Source organism: Mobula birostris, chromosome 10 (assembly GCF_030028105.1).
Source record: "Mobula birostris isolate sMobBir1 chromosome 10, sMobBir1.hap1, whole genome shotgun sequence".
Classification (NCBI taxonomy): domain Eukaryota; kingdom Metazoa; phylum Chordata; class Chondrichthyes; order Myliobatiformes; family Myliobatidae; genus Mobula; species Mobula birostris.
Window position 1 is genome coordinate 48,137,573 of NC_092379.1, and position 25,605 is coordinate 48,163,177.

At 47.2% G+C, this 25,605-nt stretch overlaps 1 protein-coding gene across 1 annotated transcript in view; it reads left to right on the forward strand.

Moving 5' to 3' along the window:
* The window catches only part of LOC140203984 (uncharacterized), a 50,548-nt gene that overhangs the window by 2,068 nt on the left and 22,875 nt on the right, over positions 1-25,605 (forward strand). Inside the window, exons 2-3 of the mRNA XM_072270195.1 lie at positions 14,954-15,296; positions 15,971-17,162. Coding sequence (XP_072126296.1) covers positions 16,027-17,162 — 1,136 coding nt within the window. The 5' untranslated portion in view covers positions 14,954-15,296; positions 15,971-16,026. The remainder of the gene's footprint in view (positions 1-14,953; positions 15,297-15,970; positions 17,163-25,605) is intronic.

The following is a 25,605-nucleotide window of genomic DNA, read 5'->3' on the forward strand; positions in this document are numbered from 1 at the left end:
GTTCCCTTATTCAAGAAAGGAAGTAGAGATAGCCCAGGAAATTATAGACCAATGAATCTTACTTCAGTGGTTGGTAAGTTGATGGAGTAGATCCTGAGAGGCAGGATTTGTGAACATTTGGAGAGGCATAATATGATGAGGAATAGTCAGCATTGCTTTGTCAAAGGCAGGTCGTGCCTTACGAGCCTGACTGAATTTTTTTGAGGACGTGACTAAACACATTGATGAAGGTGTAAACTTAAATTTGCTGGACCAATAACCACACCACACACAGTTCTTTACTTTATCCTTTCACCGTTTATTTGTTCGAACTCAGCCGGCGAGCAGCTCGGAGCCAAGCATCAGGGAGACAGAATACCTCTCTCTCTCTCTGGCAGCTCATGATGAGCTTCTGACTAACATGCAGAAACGTTATAATTTATAGAACTAGGAAACAAAGAGCACTTAGAGAAACTGGTATTCTTCACCAGCTCTGTTGGAGCAAAACTTAATTACTTAGATAAGAGAGTCCGCTAAGTCAGAGCTTTAATTAAAAAAAAGAATGTTCTGTCCAGTCTTTATCAGTTACTCCCTTTTGTGAGAAACAAGGAGGGAGCTTACTTCAGTGGTGTGAAACCGTGAGACATGGTTTGTGGACCTGTGTGAACTCAGCCCTCATATCATTCCCAAAGGGACAGCTGTGAGTTATTAATCTAAACAAGCTGAAGGCAGATTTCTCAGAGAAGGACAAACTCTGCACTCTATCCAGAACAGGGCACGCACAAGCTGGCACTTAATTTTAACCGGTTATCTACAAGAATCCGAGAATCATTTCTTACGTCCCCTAATTCCCTTAAAACTTCTTCATTCCCTGCTTTAACAGATTGTCACTTCTACAACATGATACAAAGGCACCATAGGAGACAGGCAATAATCAAAGTTAATACAATTAGACTTCTGAAATGCAAAAACAACCCTCAGAAGTCCCCAAATATATTAAAAGGCCAGGCCATTCTGCTGCCTTACCGGCCCCAAAATTGAGTTGCTTACTGCCAACATCTCAAATTTTCTGGATCTCTTGGGTTATGTATTTAGATAGATCAGTAATATTTGGGGATTTATCAGGGATATAGGCGCAGCATTCTTTTCCTATAATAGCACAGGTCTCTCCTTTTCCTGCTAATATAAAGTCTAGGGCCATCCTATTCTATAGTACTGTTTGGTGAATTGCAACCATTTCAGTGGATATCCCAGTTACCTGTGCTTGAGTATCGGTCAGTGCTGCAGCTGTATTATTGGCCAATTCTTCTAGAGCGGCTTCTAAATTAATCATTTCCCTGGAATTTCTGGCTACCCCATATGACTGAAAATCCAAAATCGTTTGGTTTCCGTTATGCATCTTCATGGCCTATTCCAATGGGGGTGATCTTGAGGATGGGCCATGACTCTCAGATGAGGTTCTAATTATGCTAGAGAACAACAGCCGGTCCACCTTTGCTGGGACTTTGTGGGTCCCATCTACTGGCAGTTTCCCTCGGGAGTCATATATAGGCCCGATTTCCATACACCCAGTGGGTGCTATTTACTGGTTGGGGAGGGTCTGCAGTGGTATAGGTGGCACAGCTGCTATCTCCCAGAAAAAATGCACCTTCCCCTCCATGGAAGTAACAGTAACAGGTAGCATTTACTACTCCACTGCTGGGCACCTGCAGGTATGGCCAGGATGCCTGTCTCGCAGTATATGAGGTTCTGTTTGGTAGGGGCCTGAGATACCATCCCTCAAAACACTGACAGCCATAGTCGCCTCTGACTGGACTACAGTTCCTCACCTCACTTTCCCGGGTGTTATTTGAGAAAGCCCAGGCTGAGAGTTCCTCACTCTGGTTGAGTGGGATTACTGACATTGGGATCATAGTTTTACCATGCTGTGGAAACCCAGGAGGCCCCTAGTTCTACCTGTTTGGCATAGGTGTGACAGAGAGACAGAAGGGTGTTGACATGGGGGCCCCAAGATGCTGGGGTGCAACCAATACATTTTCCTTTAGTCCAAGAGAGTCCTCCACCGAGGTCAGAGTTTCCCTCGATCCCAGTTCTTGATCAGGACAAAAACTCCAGGCTCATTTGTGGGATAGTCAGCCTCGGGCTGGGTTTCATCTTCCCGATAGGCCTGCCGTATCTGTGAATGCAAGCTTTGGAGAGTTGTAGTTAATTTGCATAAGTATTTTCTATCTCCTCCCCCAAAGTATGCATATCTAATTTTGCAGGTAAGCTCTCAGGGAGGAGCAGTAAACAAGGTCGGAGTCCCCATGGGGTTCTCAAAGGCTTCCCGTAGATAATTTCTGCAGGTGATAACTCCGTCTTACTTGATGGCGTGATTCTCATACGGAATAGGGCTAAGGGTAAAGCCTTCAACCAGGTCAATCCAGTTTCTTGTGTAAGTTTGACCAACTTATCTTTCAAAGTACCGTTGGCGCATTCCAGTTTGCCGGCTGCTTTCCGATGATGGGTGCAGTGGAACTGCTGTTTTATAGCAAGTTCCTTACAGACTTCCTCATATATTTTGGCAACAAAATGTGGCCCATTGTCCAAGCTTATCATTTCTGGAAGTCCATAGCGAGGAATTACTTCTTTTAGCAATATTTTCACAACAGTCACAGCAGTATTATCAGTTGTAGGAACAGTTTCAGTCCATCTGCTAAATACATCTACCATCACTAAGCAATACCTATAACAATGCACTCTAGGTAATTCTATAAAATCAAGTTGTAAACAAGAAAAAGGCCCACCAGGCAAGGGGGTAGTTCTGGAAACACAAGGCATTCCCTTTCCAGCATTCGTTTTTTTTTACATTGTAACACTCACTTTTCCTAGTGGCATGATCTCAAGGGTGATGACCACCTCCCACCCCCCCGCCCGGCCAAGCTTTAGAACTCTTGTTTGGGTGGATGCTGTGTGATGTGTCCCCTGTGTCAGATCAGTACTCCGAAATAACAAACAGTACACAATATGCGGTTACACAAGTAAGATTTTATAACTCTTACTTTGACCATGAGACTAATAGAGAAATAAAATATAAAATAAAAGGCACCAATAATCTTATTAAACAGTCCAATGCACAAATCGTTGGAGCTCACGGATTTTCCTTCGCTGATCCTCCTTCGATCGTTGTCGACCTCTGGGCTCCCGCCCAGAGCCCCAAGGGTCGAACAACCCACCGACTCCTCAAGTCGCGTCTTCTCTCTTCATCCTCCTCGCGCCTTCTCCCTGAAGCCCACGCAAACTAACAGCTTTCACACAGACCAGGAAGAATAACATCTCTTCCATTGGTTAGCCCTGAAGTCCAAAGTCCCGTTATCTCTATCTATAACCCAAACATGCTGCTACAGAAAACCCATTACCTGAGCAGTTAACATTACAGAGAAGCCATTTCATTATAATGCTACAGAGAAGCCATTTATTAGCCTTAGCCGTTAACATAAAAGAGAAACCCTTACATTCAAATTAAGCATGCTTTGGCTCATTTTTTTTGGCTGCTTGCTGGAAGTCAGGGTGCCACCAAGATTGTAATAATGTATTAAATATTCCCTCCTTGCCCAGGTGTGTACAATTATGTGCATAATCTATCAAAATATAGATAAGAACATAGAGGGAACACAGACCTGTCCCGCAGGGGTTACCCATAAATTGGTCTGAGGTTCAAGATGGCAACCCATTTGGGACCATAGTCTGCACTCTCCTTCAGGGGCGTCCCCCTGGAAGTTACGTATTTCCCCCATATCTGGCATATCCGTTCTTAGACTTTGTCTATTGGAGCTTGCTGGGTTCCCGAGGGGACTAAAAGTGTGGAATTCAAGGTTGTCTGTTTCGCTGCTGCATCAGCCCAAGCATTACCCTTAAATATCTCATCAGATTCCCCAGTATGGGCTACACATTTAATAATAGTGAACACTCGAGGTAGCTGTAGAGCAGTGAGGAAGTTGTTTACAAAGGTGGCATTATTAATGGGTGGCCAGAGGAAGTCAGAAATCCCTAAAGTCCTGTAGTCAGTGCATAACGGGAGTCTGTGTAAAAGTTTGCACTTTAGTCTGTTGCTAGGATACAGGCACAATTCAGAGCAAGCAACTCAGCCTTCTGGGTGGAGACAGCTGTTTCAAAAGAGGCCTGCTCAATTACTTTACTGTCCGTCACTATCACATAGCCAGAACATCGTTTCCCTGCTGGCTTCCATCCTCATAAAGCGTTGCCTCGGCCTTGAGGGGGTATTGCGGAAGGGATGGGAGAGTCTTTCCTTTTTTCACGGTGTGGCCAACTTCATGGTCTGAAATTGCCCAGAGACGTGGTACAACATCTTGGGTTCGGTCACCATTAAAAGAGTGTTACCAGATGTCCCGTCTTCACCTCCGACTCCTTCCAGTATCGTAGTTGGCCCGTGGCCAAGTCTTGCTATTCTCCCTCAGTGCTGGAGGCTTGTTTTGTCAGGGTGTAGACAAGGAACCTCAGGCTCTTTGGCTTGAACCCAAGGCAAACCCTAACGGTGGTTTGGGGAACCACCAGTCCTGTCTGTCGCCAGAGGAAATCCGAAACTTCGGCCAGTAATGCACAGCCCTCTTTTCCTTTAACCTCTCCCATCACCATGACTGGGAACTCCTATCCCTTGAAGGGTGCATAATATTGGCTTTCGTCAGTTGAGCACCCCGTAGGATCATAGCACAGAGTCACATGAAGGTCTGCCTTTGGCAGAGGGGGTTCGAACAAAGCGGAGTCCAGATTAAGTGCCCACCCCTGGGGGGGGGGGGGTCGGTAGCTGGGGAAGCTGTCGGTTGTTCACTAGTCCCAGGGTGATAAGTTTGCCTGTGCATGGAATCTTGACTTCCAACGGACAGAGCAAGTCTGTCCCTGCTAGATTACACCCCAGACTGGTGGTGGCTGTAAATGAAACCTCACACTGGGTCCCCCTGGAATTCTACCTGCAGTAGCTGGGTACATGAATTCGTGCGTTCTGTGGCTTCGAACCCAGACAGAGTGATTGTAGCATCTGATAACTGGAATCCCTTTTCCGATACTATTTCCTGATCGAGAGCGGGTGTGGTTGCCCCCGCCCCCAGTATCAATCATAAACAGAATTAGAATTGCAGCAACTTGTAATATTACATTGGGCTCTTCCTGAGGGGTGGTACTCATGGTAGGAAGCAGCCTTGCTTGTCAATTTCTAAACAGGTTGTTGTCCCCACCTGTCCCTTTGTAGGTTTTTGTTCCCATTTCTGATCCCCAGATATAGCCCGCTCATGTCCTTCTTCCCACTGAACATATTCACCTTTAATATTAGTTCCCTTCGGGGATATTGGGATTCGAAAGCCGGGTCCCAATAATATGTCAAAGCTTGTCGCATTTGATTTCGGTCATTGTCAGGCCAATCCATATTATTTGTTTAAATCATGTTGGCTAGCTTAATTGGTAAGTATTGGAGCAGTAAGGCATTAAACTGGGGGGACGAATTCCCATTATTAGAGGCTTGGTCTCCCACGAAAGTGCCGTAGCAGGCCACAAATCGCTCCCAATAGTCTGGTCCCGATTTCCCAGGCTTAGGTTTGCATTCAAGTACTTTAGTGATATTGAAGTTGCTGGTGAACGCAGCAGGCCAGGCAGCATCTCTAGGCAGAGGTACAGTCGACGTTTCGGGCCGAGAGGTCTGAAACGTAAACTGTACCTCTTCCTAGAGATGCTGCCTGGCCTGCTGCGTTCACCGGTAAATTTGATGTGTGTTGCTTGAATTTCCAGCATCTGCAGAATTCCTGGTGTTTAGTGATATTTACAGGTTGTTGGAGAGCCCTCGCCAAGGCTTGAATAATCTGGTCTGTCTGTCCATTCTCATTATGGATTCCCGCCAGTAACTCCTGATAGGTTTGGTATCTTAATTCTGCCTTCCATTCCCACCCCTCATCAGCTGAGAGAATCGTGCAGCAGAGACCAAATAAATCTTGCGGGGTCACATTATACATTTGTGTAGTACTGCGGACATACTGAGCAAACTGTGCTGGTTTTTCTTTTCTTTCTGGGGCCTGATTCATGATCATTATCATTTTTTGAGGCTTCCAGGGTGCATACACAGGAATTACTGAGGGCTGTCCCTCCTCGGCTGCTCATGGATTGGGCAGCATTCGGGTGGGCAATTGGCGCTGTGGAGCCATTAACTCTGGGGTTTTATTGGCTTCTTCCCTCCCTGTCTCGGAATAATCCTCAGTATTCCCTTCCTGGATCTCAGGGTATAGGGAGCCTTCCCTTCCCTGCCGCCGCTATTTTACCCGAGCCGCCACCGTATCTGACGTATCTGAGTACTGGGAGGATTGAGGTTCGGGAGCACTGGGTGCACTGGGCCCCGATAAGGTGGGTGCCCACTCCTCATCATGGTCACTGTCCTCAAATAGGGTCGGTATGCCAGACATGGGTTTGGGATCCCGTATTGGCCCTAGAATTTGCGCGCGGCACTGCTGATTTAAACCTTCCTGTCTGTCCATATCTGCCTTTGCCTGTTTTCTTTGTTTCTCTCGTTCTCTTTTTCTTCTCCCATCTACCCATTCTCACTCCGCCTTTAATGTTTCCCAACTCTTGGGATTTCCTTCTGACATACGTACTGCTACACCCCGTTATCACAGGCGTTGTTCCTCCAACTGGCCAGTAAAGTACTATTCCATTTGGTATCAGCTTTATCTTTCCATTTTTAATCAATAATTTCCACTTTTTACTGCAATCCTTTTTCCAAATCAAATTCACTGCTTGTTCACAAGAGGTTATATCCCAAGTTCCCCCTGGGGGCCATACACCGTTTCCCAATCACTTGGTTAGAGCAGCACTTAACATCCGAAGATCCTTATCGTCAAATTTCAACCGGCCATATTTCTGCTGCTGAGGTGAGAAATTTACCGGGCTGCCAGTCTCGTATCCTTATCATCAGATTTCAACTGGCCATATTCTGAGGCATGCACAACCCTTTACCGAATTCGTCAGGCAGCGGCGACCACTTCTCCCGACCGGGGCTCATAATCCTGTTCCGAGCGTAATACAGAATAATCAATGTCACCCGCAGCAACCTCATGAAAACAACTGCTAGCCTTATTCTCTGTTAATACTCACAGAAACAACTGCTTACCTTATTCTCCTGGTCCCGGTGGTTCGTTGGATCCCGTCAAGGTACAAGTTTTGATGGGCGAGGGGCAGAACGCCGGACACAAGGAGTGGCCAGAGGTAAAACACCTCGAGGCGCCCTACCACTCGGTTGTGTTCGATTCAAACCCTCGGTCACTTACTCAGCCCAGGGAAATGTTCCCTATGCTGGGATCCGAGACACGGCACCAAACATAAACTTAAATTTGCTGGACCAATAACCACGCCACACACAGTTCTTTACTTTATCCTTTCACCGTTTATTTGTTCGAACTCAGCCAACGAGCAGCTCGGAGCCAAGCATCAGGGAGACAGAATACCTCTCTCTCTCTCTGGCGGCTCGTGACGAGCTTCTGACTAACGTGCAGAAACGTTACAATTTATAGAACTAGGAAACAAAGAGCACTTAGAGAAACTGGTATTCTTCACCAGCTCTGTTGGAGCAAAACTTAACTACTTAGATAAGAGAGTCCACTAAGTCAGAGCTTTAATTAAAAAAAAGAATGTTCTGTCCAGTCTTTATCAGTTACTCCCTTTCGTTAGAAACAAGGAAGGAACTTACTTCAGTGGTGCGAAACCGTGAGACGTGGTGTGTGGACCTGTGTGAACTCAGCCTTCATATCGTTCCCAAAGGGCAGCTGTGAGTTGTTAATCTAAACAAGCTGAAGGAAGATTTCTCAGAGAAGGACAAACTCTGCACACTATCCAGAACAGAGCACACATAAGCTGGCACTTAATTTTAACCCGTTATTTACAAGAGTCCGAGAATCATTTCTTACGTCCCCCAATCCCCTTAAAACTTTATCAAAGGTAGAGCCATAGATGTAGTGTATATGGATTTTTGCAAGTCATTTGATAAGGTACCCCATGCAAGGCTTATTGAGAAAGTAAGGAGGCATGGGATCCAAGGGGACATTGCTTTGTGGATCCAGAACTGGCTTGCCCACAGAAGGCAAAGAGTTGTTGTAGACTTGCCATATTCCGCATGGAGGTCAGTGACCAGTGGTGTGCCTCAGAGATCTGTTCTGGGACTCCTACTCTTCGTGATTTTTATAAATGACCTGGATGAGGAAGTGGAGGGATGGGTTAATAAATTTGCTGATGACATAAAGGTTGGGTGTGTTGTGGACAGTGTGGATGGCTGTCAGAGGTTAAAGCGGGACATTGATAGGATGCAAAACTGGGCTGAGATGTGGCAGATAAGTGTGAAGTGGTTCATTTTGGTAGGTCAAATATGATGGCAGACTATAGTATTAATGGTAAGACTCCTGACAGTGTGGAGGATCAGAGGGATCTTGGGGTCTGAGTCCATAGGACACTCAAAGCTGCTACGCAGGTTGACTCTGTGGTTAAGAAGGCATACCGTGCATTGGCCTTCATCAGTCATGAGATTGAGTTTAAGAGCTCAGAGGTAATGTTATAGCTATATTGGACCCTGGTCAGACCCCACTTGGAGTACTGTGCTCAGTTCTGGTCACTTCAGTTCAGGAAGGATGTGGATCTATAGAAAGGGTGCAGAGGAGATTTACAAGGATGTTGCCTGGATTGGGGAGCATGTCTTATGAGAATGGGTTGAGTGAGCCCGGCCTTTTCTCCTTGGAGTGATGGAGGATGAGAGGTGACCTGATAGAGGTGCACAGGATGATGAGTGGCATTGATTGTGTGGAGAGCCAGAGGCTTTTTCCCAGGGCTGAAATGGCTAGTACGAGAGGACACAGTTTTAAGGTGCTGGGGAGTAGGTACAGAGGAGATGTCAGGGGTAAGTTTTTTACGCAGAGAGTGGTGAGTGTGTGGAATGGGCTGCCGGTGGAGGCGGAAATGATCGGGTCTTTTAAGAGACACCTGGGAAGGTACATGGAGCTAGAAAAATAGAGGGCTATGGGTAACCCTAGGTAATTTCTAAGGTGGGGACATGTTCGGCGCAGCTTTGTGGGCCAAAGGGCCTGTATTGTGCTGTAGATTTTCTATGTTTAATTGATCTGCACTGTCGTGGAACACCAGACTTGATCTTCGTGCTCAAGTTGAAGTGAAAGTAAATTTATTATCAAAAGTACCATGTACTACCTTGAGGTTCATTGCCCTGCAAACATAAGGCATCAGAGCAAAATATTCTTTTCAGCCCATTAAGTCTGCTCTACCATTTCATCATGGCTGATTTATTATCCCTGTCCTGCCTTCTCCCCGTGACCTTTGACACCCTGGCTGAACTTTAACCTTTGTGCAGCTGAATGGTGGAGCACCAACCCATTACTCACTGATCTTGCTGATTGGCATATAACCATATAACAATTACAGCACGGAAACAGGCCATCTCGGCACTTCTAGTCTGTGCCGAACTCTTACTCTTACCCAGTCCCACTGACCTGCACTCAGACCTCCATTCCTTTCCTGTCCATATATCTAACCAATTTAACTTTAAACGTCAACATTGAAGCTGCCTCAACAACTTCTGCTGGAAGCTCGTTCCACACAGCTACCACTCTCTGAGTAAAGAAGTTCCCCCTCATGTTACCCCTAAACTTTTGCCCTTTAACTCTCAACTCATGTCCTCTTGTTTGAATCTCCCCCATTCTCAATGGAAAAAGCCTATTCACATCAACTCTGTCAATCCCCCTCATAATTTTAAACACCTCTATCAAGTACCCCCTCAACCTTCTACGCTCCAAAGAATAAAGACCTAACTTGTTCAACCTTTCTCTGTAACTTAGGAGATGAAACCCAGACAATATTTCAGTAAACCTCCTCTGTACTCTCTCAATTTTATTGACATCATTCCTACAATTCGGTGACCAGAACTGTACACAACACTCCAAATTTGGCCTTACCAATGCCTTATACAATTTCAACATTACATCCCAACTCTTCTACTCAATGCTCTGATTAATAAAGGCCAGCATACCAAAAGCTTTCTTCACCACCCTATCCACATGAGATTCCACCTTCAGGGAACTATGCACCATTATTCCTAGATCCCTCTGTTCTACTGCATTCTTCAATGCCCCACCATTTACCATGTATGTCCTATTTTGATTAGTCCTACCAAACTATAGCACCTCATATTTTTCAGCATTAAACTCCATCTGCCATCTTTCAGCCCACTTTTCTAACTGGCCTAAATCTCTCTGCAAGCTTTGAAAACCTACTTCATTATCCACAACGCCATCTATCTTAGTATCATCTGCATACTTACTAATCCAATTTACCACCCCATCATCCAGATCATTAATATATATGACAAACAACACTGGACCCAGTACAGATCCCTGAGAAACACTGTTACATGCCGTCCTCCAATCTGACACACAGTTATCCACCACTACTCTCTGGCGTCTCCCATCCAGCCACTGCAGAATCCATTTGACTACTTCGATATTAATGCCAAACCATTGAACCTTCCTAACTAACCTTCCGTGTGGAACCTTGTCAAAGGCTTTACTGAAGTCCATATAGACAACATCCACCGCTTTACCCTCGTCAACTTTCTTAGTAACCTCTTCAAAAAATTTCAGTAAGATTTGTCAAACATGACCTTCCACACACAAATCCATGTTGACTGTTCCTAATCAGACCCTGTCTATCCAGAAGATTATATATGCCATCTCTAAGAATACTTTCCATCAATTTACCCACCACTTACGTCAAACTCATAGGCTGATAATTGCCAGGTTTACTCTTAGAACACCCCTCCTGCAACCACATTTCACTAATGGCTACAACATCATATTTCCAGATATCAATCCATGCTCTAAGCTCATCCACCTTTCTTACAATGCTCCTAGCATTAAAACAGATGCATTTAAGAAACTCTCCACCTCCTACTCTCTGTTTATCCTTAATGGAACAAACAACTTTGTTATCTTTTTCTTTCTTGTCCCCTTCGTCTTTGGTCTGAGTGCTCCTGATCTCTGTCCCCTGCCTATCCTCCCTCACACACTGTCTACCTGCCTTCTCCATTTGTGAACCAACCTCCCCTCTCCTAGTCTCTTTAATTTGATCCCCTCCCCCTAACCATTCTAGTTTAAAGTCACCTCAGTAGCCCTCGCAAATCTCCCCGCCAGGATATTGGTCCCCCTAGGATTCAAGTGCAACCCGTCCTTTTTGTACAGGTCACGCCTGCACCAAAAGAGGTCCCAATGATCCAAAAACTTGAATCCCTGCCCCCTGCTCCAATCCCTCAGCCCGCATTTATCCTACACCTCATTGCATTCCTACTCTCACTGTCGCGTGGCACAGGCAGTAATCTCGAGATTACTACCTTTGCGGTCCTTTTTCTCAACTCCCTTCCTAGCTCCCTATATCCTTCTTTCATGACCTCTTCCCTTTTCCACCTATGTCATTGGTACCTATATGTACCACGACCTCTGGCTCCTCACCCTCCCACTTCATGAACTCTAGGACGCGATCAGAAACATCCCGGACCCTGACACTAGGGAGGCAAACTACCATCCGGGTCTCCGGACTGCGTCCACAGAATCGTCTATCTGACCCCCCCTGACTATCGAGTCCCCTATTACTACTGGCGTCCTCTTCTGTTCCCTACCCTTCTTAGCTACAGGGCCGGACTCTGTGCCGGAGGCTTCCCCCGGGTAAGCTGTTCCCCCCCAACAGTACTCAAGCAGAAATACTTATTATCAAGGGGCGCAGCCACTGGGGTACTCTCTATTACCTGATTCTTCCTATTCCCCCTCCTAATCGTGACCCACTTGTCTGCCTCCCGTGGCCCCGGTGTGACCACCTGCCTGTAACTCCTCTCTATCAACTCCTCACTCTCCCTGACCAGACGAATGTCATTGAGCTGCAGCTCCAGTTTCCTAACGTGGTCCCTTAGGAGCTGCATCTCAGCGCACCTGGTACAGATGTGGACGTCTGGGAGGCTGGGAGACTCCAGGGCCTCCCACATCCAGAACTGAGAACAACAAACTGCCCTCACACTCATACTTCCCCCGCCCCTCAAATAACAACAAAAAATGAATACCAAACCTTCCTTGCCTTGCCCGTTGAGCCAAAGCCCTTAAGCCTTCACTCTGCTTCCGGCTCACTCCGCAGCCCGCAAACTACGCTGCCCGCTGTAGAAGGCTGTGTTCCTTTTAAATCTTCCGCTCTTTACTTCCCGACGTCACACGCCTGCGCAGTCCCGCCTCTCTCAACACTGATGAAAAAAAAACGAAGAATTCATAAAAGGCTTCCTCCGCACTTCCGTTCCGATTCTCAGACTTCCTTTTCCAAATGTTGGGGAAGGTTGATATCGACAAGGATGAGACTGGAAGGCAAGCACCGTCTGCCTGCATTTGACTGGTCTCCCTCTCCCTCATGCTCGGAGGAAGGTGCAAAGAGACTTGGATCTTGGGCGAGGGTTGATTGCCGTGGTTTGTGGATTGGACTCGTTTTTAGAGGACTCTGCGGTCCTGTTACACGTGCTTCGGATTTCTGGTTACTCTTGATATTTTGCACAATTTTGATCAAGGCTGCATTGAGGCGGACTGGCTCTTGGGCCTTCAGCACTAAATTGAACTGAACTGAACAGAATGTCCCTGACTGTTTCAAGGACTCTGTGGTTCAATGTTTTATGTTCTGTGTGTTATTCGCTTGTTTCAGAATTAGAATCAGGTTTATCATCACCAGAATGTGTTGTGAAATTTGTTAACTTAGCAGCAGCAGTTCAACGCAATGCATAATATAGAAGAATGAATAAATTACAGTATATGTATATGGAAAGGAAAGTTACGTCACATCCGGAGTTTCTCCAGTTGCCGGACGATTTCCCTCCACGCCTCTCTGACGTAGTGGGGAACCGCGTACGAGGCAAGTTACAGCAGTGGTTTGCCATTGCCTTCTGCCGGGTGAGTTTCCAAAGAGATCACCAGCTTGTAACCCAGTGTGCAGGGGAGCCGGCTGGATTTGAACTGGGGACCGATCGTCCCAAAGTCCGGCACTGATGCCACTACGCCACCAGTGGAGTCATGTATATTGAATAGCTTAAAAATCGTGCAAAAACAGCAGTAATATAGATTTTAAAAGTGAGGCGGTGCTCCTGGATTCAATGAATTGGCTGGCAGAGGGGAAGAAGCTGTTCCTGAATCGCTGAGTGTGTGCTGTCAGGCTGCTGTCCCTCCTACCTGATTGTAACAGTGAGAAAAGGGAATACCCTGGGTGCTGGAGGTTCTTAATAATGGACGCTGCCTTTCTGAGACACTGCTCCCTTATGATGTCCTGGGTACTTTGTGGGCTAGTACCTGAGATGGAGCTGACTAGATTTACAACCTTCTGCAGCTTCTTTCAGTCCTGTACAGTAGCCCCCCCATACCAGACGTTGATGCAGCCTGTCAGAATGTTCTCCACGGTACATCTATAGAAGTTTTTGTTGACATAGCAAATCTCTTTAAACTCCTAATGAAGTATAGTCGCTGTCTTGCCCTCTTTAAAACTGCATCGATATGTTGGGACCAGGTTAGATCCTCAGAGACCTTGACACCCAGGAACTTGAAACTGCTCACTGTCTCCACTTCTGATCCCTCTGTGAGGATTGGTATGTGTTCCTTCATCTTGCCCTTCCTGAAGTCCACAATCAGCTCTTTCGTCTTACTGACATTGAGTGCCAGGTTGTTGCTGTGGCACCACTTCACTAGTTGACATATCTCACTCCTGTACTTCAGTAGAATCTGAGATTCTACCTACAATGGTTGTATTGTCAGCAAATTTATAGATGGTATTTGAGCAATGCCTAGGCACACAGTCATCTGTATACAGAGAGTAGAGCAGTGGGCTAAGCACACACACCCTGAAGTGCACCAGTGTTGATTGTCAGTGAGGAGGAGACGTTATCGTCAATCCGCACAGATTGTGGTCTTCTGGTTAGGAAGTTGAGGATCCAATTACAGAGGGAGGTACAGAGGCCCAGGTTCTGTAACTTCTCAATCAGGATTGTGAGGATGATGGTATTAAATGCTGAGCTGTAGTTGATGAACGGCACCCTGATGTAGGTGTTTGTGTTGTCCAGGTGGTCTAAAGCCGTGTGGAGAGCCATGGAGATTGTGCCTGCCATTGACCTACTGTGGTGATAGGCAAATTGCAGTGGGTCCAGATCCTTGCTGGGGCAGGAAATTTTTTGAATTTGAGCAATTTGATTTGTTTAAATCGAGCGTCGGGTGTTTCTGTATTTTGTGGCTGTCAGTCGGAAGATGAATCTCAGGGTTGTATATTGCACACATACTTTGATAATAAATGTACTCTGAATCTTTGATCAAGACCCTATCAATGTCCACTTTAAATATGCCAAATGACTTGGCCTCCACAGATATATTTGACAATGAATTCCACAGATTTACCATCCTCTTGTTACAGAAATTCCTCATCTCTGAACTAAATGGATGTCCCTCTATTCTGAGGCTGTGCCCTCTAGTCCTAGACTCCACCTGTATAGGAAACATCCCCTCCACAACCACTCTATCTAGGCTTTTCAATATTCAATAAGTTTCAGTGAGATCCCCACTCTTTCTCCTGAACAAGAGGAAAATAAAGAAATCCTATACAGTTTATGAATATTATATCTAAAAGACTGACAAATTGTACAAATAAAAGTATAAGTATTGAGAACATGAATTAAAGTCCTTGAAAGTGAGTGCATAGGTTATGCAATCAGTTCAGAGTTGCGGTGAGTGAAGTTATCCACATCAGATGCTTGTATGTCTATGGAGTTGGAGCTAACCTTCTTTCCCAAAGACAAGCAAGCTGCTGAGTACTTCCTAGCTGACTACAAATACTCTTCTCAGCTGCTGTCTAGCTATTGATGGCTTCTGTTTACTCTGTTTTACAGGGCAATACAAGCAGAAGATGTACTGGGAGTCTCAAACCCAACATAACGCCACATCCCAATATCATCACCTGAATATGGAAGAGGAGATACTTGTTTGTTTTCTTCCTGGAGAGAGATTACAAAACCTCCTTGTGACAGTGAGCCTGACACCTCTGAATGGGAATCTTCAGTAGCACCAAGTGTGGAAAGACCTCCAGCCGGATGGGAAGGACACTTCAGTTGACAGCAGGAAGATGCCAAATGCATACCCGTCGTGTGTGAAGTTCCGATGAGCTAACTGAGGAAAATCAGGAAGATTTTCTTCATTTCACACAAGGATCAGACAAGTGATATCTCTGTGCAGGTTAGGGACTTTACCTGCTTTGTCTGTAAAGAAGTTGCTGCTCTATCCTTCCCCCAAAACCATCACGCTTGTGTTCCAAATTGGTGGGGTGGATAAGAAGGTGGTTGTTATGTTGGCCTTCATTACTGGGGGGATTGAGTTGAAGACCCGTGGGGTAACGTTACAGCTCACCCTGGTAGACCACACTTGGAATATTGTGTTCGGTCTGGTCACCTCATTATAGGAAGAATGTAGAAGCTTTAGATTTACCAGGAACCTGCCTGGGCTGGAGGGCATGTCTTTTGAGGACAAGTTGAGTGAGCTAGGACATTTCTCTTTGGAGAGAAGGAGGACGAGAGCTGTACAAGATGATGAGAGGCACAGTTCCAGTGGATAGTCAGAGATTTTTTCCCGAAGGTAGAAATGGCTAACACAAGGGTGACTGGCGGAAAGTAAAGGTGGGGGATGTTAGAGGTCAGTTTTTTTTAAAAAAACAGAGAGAGTGGTGGGCTTGTGGAACGTCCTGTCAGGGTTGGTGGCAGAGGCAAATACATTAGGGACATTTAAGAAACTTCTAATAGGCATATGAATGTTAGGAAAATGGAAGGCTATATTGGAGGGAAGGGTTGGATTGAGTAGGTGAAAAGGGACAGTCCTGTGCTGTAATGCTCTGTGTTCTCTGTTCTACATTCCAGTGCGTTCCTGCTGAAGACAGAGCTTTCTACTGCACCCCGAGAGGGAAGGATTCACTATGTCATCTGACTCGATACACCAGCGGGTTCACCCCAGGGATAAGTTGTTCACGTGCTCTGAGTGTGGGAAGGGATTCAACTGGCCATCTGAACTGATGACCCACCAACGGGTCCACACCGGGGAGAGGCCGTTCACCTGCTCCGAGTGCGGGAAGGGATTCACATGCTCTTCCAACCTGCTTAAGCATCAGCGGGTGCACACTGGGGAGAGGCCATTCACCTGCTGCCAGTGCGGGAAAGGATTCAATCAGTCAACAAACCTGGAGATACACCAGCGCACTCACACCGGGGTGAGGCCGTTCACCTGCTCTGAGTGCGGGAAGGGGTTCACGCAGTCGTCCCACCTGCAGACGCACCAGCGTATTCACACCGGGGAGAAGCCGTTCATCTGCTCCGAGTGTGGGAAGGGATTCACTGAGTCATCCAGCCTGACGAGACACCAGCATGTTCACACTGGAGAGAGACCGTTCACCTGTACCGAGTGTGGGAAGGGCTTCATGCAGTCGTTTGAACTGATGACACACCAGCGAGTTCACACTGGGGAGAAGCCATTCACCTGCTCTCAGTGCGGGAGGGGATTCACTCAGTCATCTGCCCTGATGAGGCACCAGCGAGTTCACACCGGGGAGAGGCTGTTCACCTGTTCTGACTGTGGGAAGGGATTCAAATGGTTAACATGCCTGGTGACCCACCAGCGGATCCACACTGGGGAGAGACCGTTCACCTGCTCTGACTGTGGGATCGGGTTCACCACAGTATCTAATCTGCTTCGACACCAGCGGATCCACACTGGAGAGAGACCGTTCTCCTGCTCAGAATGTGGGAAACGATTCATGCATTCATCAGAACTTGTGACACACCAGCGAATTCACACTGGAGAGAGGCCATTCACCTGCTCCAACTGTGGGATCGGATTCACCACATCATCCAACCTGCTGAGACACCAGCGGATCCACACCGGGGAGAGGCCGTTCACCTGCTCCGAGTGTGGGAAGGGCTTCACTCAGTTACCCAATTTACTGAGACACCAGCGGGTCCACCCTGGGGAGACACCGTACATCTGCCCCCATTGTGGGAAGAAGTTCACCCGACTGTCAAATCTTCAGACACACCAGCGAGTCCACACCGGGGAGAGGCCGTTCACCTGCTCCGAGTGCGGGAAGGAATTCACTCAATCATCCCATCTGCAGAGTCACCAGCAGATGCACACCGGGGAGAAGCCGTTCATCTGCACTGACTGATCCAGCCTGACGAGACACCAGCACATTCACACTGGAGAGAGACCGTTCACCTGTACCGAGTGTGGGAAAGGCTTCATACAATCGTTTGAACTGATAACACACCAGCGACTTAACACGGGGAGAAGCCATTCACCTGCTCCCAATGTGGGAATGGATTCACTTAGTCATCTGCCCCGATGACACACTAGCGAGTTCACACCGGGGAGAGGCCGTTCACCTGCTCCGTGTGTGGGAAGGGGTTCGTTCAGCTGTCCCAACTGCAGGCACACAAGTACATTCACACCGGGGAGAGGCCGTTCACCTGCTCCGTGTGTGGGAAGGGATTCGCACAATCATTCCTTCTGGAGAAACACCAGCGAGTTCACACTCGGGAGAAAGTGTAACTGTGTGACACAGTGACACTAAAACACTGCAGTCACCGAGACACCAGTGAGTTCACAGTGACTGCAGGCTGTTGCCTTCTGCAGTTCCTGACACCACTGACCAGACCAAGGACTGAACCCTGGTCAGTTTGGGATTTGTTTCTGATGGTGTCTGTAAATCCTGTAACTGTGTCGCAGGTCCTTTCAATCGGTAACACTCCCGCAGTGAAGTAGGGAGCCAAGCTCCTTGGCCAGACTCGTGTTCCAGCCTCCTCCCAGAGTAAACGTGCTGCCAATGGCACCAGGCTCCATTCTACTCACTGGCTTCAGGAGAAGTTTGAGTGTTGTACTGTGCAACATCTGAACAAAGGTGAACCTTAAGAAAAGTGTGCTGTGGTGCTAACAGAAATGATTCTGCAATAGTCTGAGGGTGTTGGAGTGCAGGAGTTTTACTCTGTATTCAGTCAGTTCCCATTCAATCCATCCCGGCTCTCACCTCAGCCCCTCGCTGTGGCGACAGGTCCCACACAACTGTGTTTACCAAGTTCTGTGGGGTAAATGCAAGCAGGCTCTTTCCTCTGAGGTTGGGTGAGACTAAATCCAGGGGCCACGGGTTAAGGGTGAGAAGTGATCCTGAGGGGGAGCAGCTTCTCTCAGAGTTCGGAGAGAGTGTGGAACGAGCTGCCAGCGGAGGTGGTGGACGTGGGTTCAATTCCAACATTCAGCAGAAGTTCAGATATTACATGGATGGGAGGCTGTGGTTCAGGTGTGGGCTGATGGAACTAGTCAGAGTTCAGCCTGGGCTAGAGGAGCCGAAGGGCCTGTTTCTGTGCTCTAGTAATCTGTGTCTCTATGACACACTGTCCCTACCCTGGGGGTGAAGAGGTTTCCGGGATGGGACTTCCAGTGGACTGAAGGATGAGACGAGAGCTGGCTGGTGCCTTGTCCCAGACTACCCTTGTCCATCGTGCCTCTGGGAGAATTCAGTGGACGCTTAGCCGTTGGCTCCTGATTCTCTAATAGTGAAGATGGAAGAAGGTGGCCTGTCAAGGGCTCGGCCACACGGGTGGGTCTCGGTGGTACAGGACCAGCTCTGACTGGTGTGTGGTCCCGAGAGCTGCACCAGGCCTCATCACCGCCCGCTCAGTGGAAGGGGGCCAGAAACGGGAGAGAGGATCGGTACAGGGCAAGAGTTATGCATTGCTAGGAGAACGGGCCCGTGTCAGAGAGAAGGGGATCACAGTCACGTCTGAAACAGAAGCAGGAGTTGGCGATGAATCTGCTTCACCATTTAGAGAGGTCCCGGCTGGTCCTTGTTCACCCTCCCTTCAGATCTGCAGATTGCTGTTCCATTCCAGATGTTAAATCTAATGTCAATCTCCATGTGAGTTAAATGGTTCCTTAAGGTTGTTATAGCTGGGGGTGGTAATGGGGACAAGCTCCCACTACTTATTAAATGCTCCCAATGGCGTGCATCTCAAATAGCCTCTGACAACCAAGTCCAGCTCCTGGCCTTCACATGTGGCTTAGCTACTAAACCCAGCAGAAGTGTTTCTACTGACAGGAGAAGGGCCCAAGCTGAGTTACTGGCACCTTAAAACCAGTTGATTGGAGCAGATGGGCTTGTTAGCCATGGTTGGCAGCTCATCTGGGAGGAAAAAAAAGTCTCTGATCTCAAACCTCCACGCCTTGCAACTGCACCACTTGTGGGGAGGGCTTCAGGAGTAAAATCCAGGGGAAAATTGTGGAGCTAGAGTCTGTAAGGCGGTCCTGTGTTGAGTTCAACGCTGACTGGCAATTCCTGCCACGCCACAGGTGCCAAACTGTATCGGTCCCTGCTGTTCCTTTGGGTCCATCAGCTGCACGGAGAGGAGGAGTCTGCTGCATGGGCAGCAGCTTGCTCTCCGTATCGTACTGCCCTGGCTTGCCTATCACATAGACCGCTGGGACGCAATAACCATGGTCGTCCCCAAACAACAGGACTCTCAAATGACGTTAAATCCAGGATCGGACAGTGTATCTGATCATAGGTTGAGTAATCTTGGGCTTTTCCTTTGGCGTGAAGGACGGTGAGAGGTGACCTTAGAGAGGTGAACAAGACGAGAGGAGGTATAGATAGAGTGGACAGCCAGAGACCTTTTTTTCCAGGGTTGAAACAGCTAATACGAGGGGGCATAATTTAAGGAGACTGGAGAAAGTATAGGGACGATGCCAGAGGTAAGTATTGTTTTTAAACAGGGATAGGTGGTGAGTGTGTGGAACACCCTGCCTGGGGTGTTGGTAGAGGCAGATACATGAGGGGTATTTAAGAAACTCTTAGAGTGGTACATGGATGATAGAACAGTGGAGAGCTTTGTGGGAGGGAAGGGACAGATTGAGTTTATGTAGGTGAAAACTTTGGCATAACACCGTAGGCTGAAGAGCTTTTCTGTGCAGTCATGTCCTATGTTCTGTGACACAGCAGCCTGCTTTACAGGCACCTCATTCACAACCATTCACTCACTCCACCACCAATGCACAGTAGCAGCAGTTCGTACCGTTGACAGGGCACACTGCAGCAGCACGCCAAGGCACCTTCCAGACCCCCAGCTCAGCCAGCTACAGGGACAAGGGCAGCAAACGTGGGGAACACCAGCTGCTGAAACTTCCCTCCAAGCCACACACCGTCCTGACGTGAAAACTCTCCAATGTAAACTATCAACGTTGTGCATAAGTGGCAGTAGAAATGGGGAAGTTAGTGAGGCGTGTGGGAGAAAAAAAGTTACAGAGACCCACACAAAATGCTGGAGAAACTCAGCAGGTCAGGCAGCATCTGTGGAGAGGAATAAACAGTTGACTTTTCAGGCCAAGACCCTTCATCAGGATGGTCCCATTCATGTTGTCTTTTCATCCCTATCCAGTTAAATTCAACTTGTGGACGGATTGTGGTGAACTGATGGGGCACAACAATAAGTAGACGAGACGAAAGGAGGATGAGGCCAGCAGACCTCTTGAGCTGCCCTGGCTTTCAATATAGTCATGACCAATCGACTCCTCCTCGGCATCAGTTCCCCAGAATCCTTGATGCCGTGACCTTTGAAACACTTACCTGCCTCCACTTCCAATATAGATCCAGCACAGTCCAGGTCCTGCAGCCTGATCTTTAAACCTACTCCAAGATCAATAACCCTTCCCTTTTGTATAGTCCTCCATTCTCCTATGTGCCTACCTACGTGTTTCTTAAATGCTGGGTGTATTTGCCTCCACCACTAGCCCAGGCAGGGCAGCAGGGCGTTCTCTGCACCCTCCGCTTTGTGTAAAATATATACGCCTGATGATCAGGCCTCCGCTATAGAGAATTACTGATAATTCATTACCCCCTCCCCCAGCCCGAGAGAAGAAATGAGTGCACACCTCCGTTTTAAACAACCAGCCGTTAATTTATTTGTTTGTGTATTTATTGATTGATTGATATACAGTGCGGAGTATGAAGGAATTAAAATAGGGAATCAAGCTGGAATGAGCCGAGAACAGTGGCAGACATTTGGTTTGTCTCCTTCCACTGTTCTCAACTCATTCCTGTTTGATGTTTTCTTCCATGTTTTCATTCCTTCCTGGTCAGCATCCCCCCTCTGCCCACTTTTGATTGACAGAACATTCTGTGGACCACACTATAACGGTACTTGCAAAAGTCTTGGGCACATATCCATAGCTAGTGTGCCCAAGACTTTTGCACAGTACTGTAGTAATTTTATGTATTGCACTGTACTGCCACAAAAACTCGTGAGTGATGATAAACCTGATTCTGATATGGGTCTCTACTGTGGACTGAGAGTGGGAAGGCAGCAGGGAGGGAGATTCATGTTTGGGAAAAGGAGAAGGGAGAGGCGAGGGAGTGGGAAGCAGCAGAGAGATGTTCTATCATGATCAATAAACCAATTGTTTGGAATCTGATGACCTTGCCTGGTGTCTCAGGACTGGGGGCGTCTGCAGCCATGTCACCCCCCCCCCCCGCCTCACTTCCAGGTCCCTGGCACTCCACCCGTCCCACGTTCCTCCCGTAGCGCTCCATTCTTGCCATTCCCAACATCCTTTGCTCCCGCCAGATTTACAAATTCACTTTTTGTTCCACGTTGACAAATACAGTTCTGTGCAAGTCTTAGCCTAGATATATACCTGCCTAAGACTCTGCAAAGTATTGTACACACAGACAACAAAATAAAATATATATATATAGAGAGCCCTTGAAAAGTATTCAGCCCCCTTGGAAGTTTTCATGTTTTGTTGTTTACAACATTGAATCACAGTGGATTTTATTTGGGTTTTTTGACACCGATCAACAGAAGGCTCTTTCATGTCAAATTGAAAACAGATTTCTACAAATTGGTCTAAATTTATTACAATATTAAACACAAAATAATTGATTGCATAATTAGTTACTCTCTTCAAGTCAGTCTTAGTAGATGCACCTTTGGCAGCAAATACAGCCTTGAGTCTGTGTGGACAGGTCTCTATCAGCTTTGCACATCTGGTCTCTGCAATTTTTCCCCATTCCTCTTTACAAAACTGCTCAAACTCTGTGAGATTGCATGGGGATCATGAGTGAACAGCCCTTTTCAAGTCCAGCCACAAATTCTTAATTGGATTGAGGTCTGGACTGTGCCTTGGCCACTCCAGGACATTAACTTTGTTGTTTTTAAGCCATGCCTGTGTAGCTTTGGCTTTGTGCTTGGGTTCATTGTCGTGCTGGAAAACAAATTTTCTCCCAAGTCACAGTTCTCTTGCAGACTGCATCAGGTTTTCCTCAAGGATTTCCCTGTATTTTGCTGCATTCATTTTACCCTCTACCTTCACAAGCCTTCCAGGGCCTGCTGCAGTGAAGCATCCCCACAGCATGATGCAGCCACCACTATGCTTCACAGTAGGGATGGTGTGTTTTTGATTTTGTGCAGTGTTTGGCTTATGCTAAACATAGCACTTAGTCTGAGTTCAAAAAAGCTCAAATTTGGTTTCATCAGGCTATAGAACTTTCTTCTAGCTGACTTTGGAGTCTCCTACATGCCTTCTGGTAAACTCTAGCTGAGATTTCATGTGAGGTATTTCAACAGTTGCTTTCTCTGCCACTCGGGAGAGTTTAAAAAGTGAGCAGATTGAGAATGGGAAGGTCATTTCTTCAACAGTTTGAACGGGGTATGACTGCGCAAGCACGTGAAGGTCAGCCTGTGAGAACAGCGGGTGAGTCTGAAAAGCGAGCAGATTAAAGGAGTGGGAGACAGGGTAGGAAGGCTTTAGCTCAAGAAGCTTCGGCAAGCAGAGGCTGAGGACGAGTTTCACTCCGAGTGAGGTACGGGTAAGTTCCTGTAATTAATTTAATTACCTTAGGAGTAGGTCATGGAGGCAGCAATTAGAGCAGTTGAGTGCTCTGTATGTAGTATGTGGGAAGTCGGGGAGCACAATTGTCCCTGATGACTATACCTGTAAAAGGTGCATCCAGCTGCAGCTCCTGACAAACCAAGTTAGGGAACTGCAGCTGGAGCTGGATGAACTTTGGATCATTCGTGAGGCAGAGGCAGAAATGGACAGGAGTTTCAGGGAGATAGTCACCCCTAAAAGTCAGGAGACTGGTAGCTGGGTGACTGTCAGGAGAGGGAAGGGGAATAGACAGAATGAGCAGAGCACCCCTGTGGCCGTTCCCATCAACAATAAGTATACCATTTCGGATACTGTTGGTGGGGACGACCTACCAGGGACAAGTTGCAGTGGTTGCGTCTCTGGCACTGAGACTGAACCCTCAGCTCAGAAGGGAAGGAGGGAAAAGAGGAAAGCAGTAGTGATAGGGGGCAGATAAGAGGTTCTGTGGGAGAGATCAAGAATCCCAGATGGTCTGGTGCAGGGGTGCGCAATATCTTGGATCAAGTTCTCAGTATTCTCAAGAGGGAGGGTGAGCAGCCAGATGTCATGATCCATGTTGGGACCAATGACGTGGATAGGAAGAAGGAGGAGGTCCTGCAAAAACACTTTAGGGAGTTAGGTGCAAAGTTGAAGGACAGGACCTCCAGGGTTGCAAACTCAGGATTGCTACCCGTGCCACCTGCTAGTGAGGCTGGAAACAGGAAGATCATGCAGCTAAATACGTGGCTAAGGGGTTGGTGTAGGAGGGAGGGCTTCGTGTTTCTGGACAATTGGGCCTTGTTCCAGGGAAGGTGGGACCTGTTCCGATGGGACGGGTTGCACCTGAACTGTAGGGGAACTAACATTCTTGCGGGAAGGTTTGCTAGTGCTGCTCCGGGGGGTTAAACTGGATTTGCAGGGGGAGGGGAACCAGAGTGTTAGAGCAGATAGTGAGGTGGAGGAGGATAAAGGTCATGCGAGAACTGCAAGTATAGTGCATGGAGTAAAGCCAGATCTAACATATAGAGAGGCTTTGAGGAAAGAGAAGCAGAATAAACGGTGTAAAGGTAGAAGGGCTGAAATGTGTGTACCTCAATGCAAGAAGCATCAGGGACAAAGCTGATTGAACTGAGAGCTTGGATACATACATGGAATTATGTTGTAGTGGCCATTACAGAGACTTGGCTGGCACCAGGGTAGGAATGGATTCTCAATACTCCTGGATTTCAGTGCTTTAAAAGGGATATAGAGGAGGGAGAAAGGGGAGGAGGGGTGGTATTACTGGTCAGGGATACTATTACAGCTACAGAACGGGTGGGTAATGTAGCAGGATCCTCTTTTGAGTCAATATGAGTGGAAGTCAGGATCAGGAAGGGAGCAGTTACTCTACTAGGGGTATTCTATAGGTCCCCTGGTAGCAGCAGAGATACCGAGGAGCAAATTGGGAGGCAGATTTTGGAAAGGTGCAAAAATAACAGGGTTGTTATCATAGGTGACTTTAACTTCCCTAATATTGATTGGCACCTGATTAGTTCCAATGGTTTAGACGGGGCAGAGTTTGTTAAATGTGTCCAGGACGGATTGCTGTCACAGTATGTTGACAGGCTGACTAGGGGGAATGCCACATTAGATCTAGTACTAGCTAATGAACCAGGTCTGGTCACAGATCTCTCAGTGGGACAGTGACCACCGCTCCCTGGCCTTTAGCATTATCATGGAAAAGGATAGAATCAGAGAGGACAGGGAAGTTTTTAATTGGGGAAGGGCAAATTATGAGGCTATAAGGCTAGAACTTGCGGGTGTGAATTGGGATGATGTTTTTGCAGGGAAATGTACTGTGGACATGTGGTCAATGTTTAGAGATCTCTTGCAGGATGTTAGGGATAAATTTGTCCTGGTGAGGAAGATAAAGAATGGTAGGGTGAAGGAACCATGGGTGACAAGTGAGGTGGAAAATCTAGTCAGTTGGAAGAAGGCAGCATACATGAGGTTTAAGAAGCAAGGATCAGATGGGTCTATTGAGGAATATAGGGTAGCAAGAAAGGAGCTTAAGAAGGGGCTGAGAAGAGCAAGAAGGGGGCATGAGAAGGCCTTGGCGAGTACGATAAAGGAAAACCCCAAGGCCTTCTCATGCCCCCTTCTTCAGTTATGTGAAGAACAAAAGGATGACAGGAGTGAAGGTAGGACCGATTAGAGATGTGCCTGGAGGCTGTGGAAGTGAATGAGGTCCTCAATGAATACTTCTCTTCGGTATTCACCAATGAGAGGGAACTTCATGACGGTGAGGACAATATGTGTGAGGTTGATGTTCTGGAGCATGTTGATCTTAAGGGAGAGGAGGTGTTGGAGTTGTTAAAATACATTAGGACGGATAAGTCCCCGTGGCCTGACGGAATAGTCCCCAGGCTGCTCCACAAGGCGGGGGAAGAGATTGCTGAGCCTCTGGCTAGGATCTTTATGTCCTCGTTGTCCACGGGAATGGTACTGGAGGATTGGAGAGAGGCGAATGTTGTCTCCTTGTTCAAAAAAGGTAGAAGGGATAGTCCGGGTAATTATAGACCAGTGAGCCTTACATCTGTGGTGGGAAAGCTGTAGGAAAAGTTCT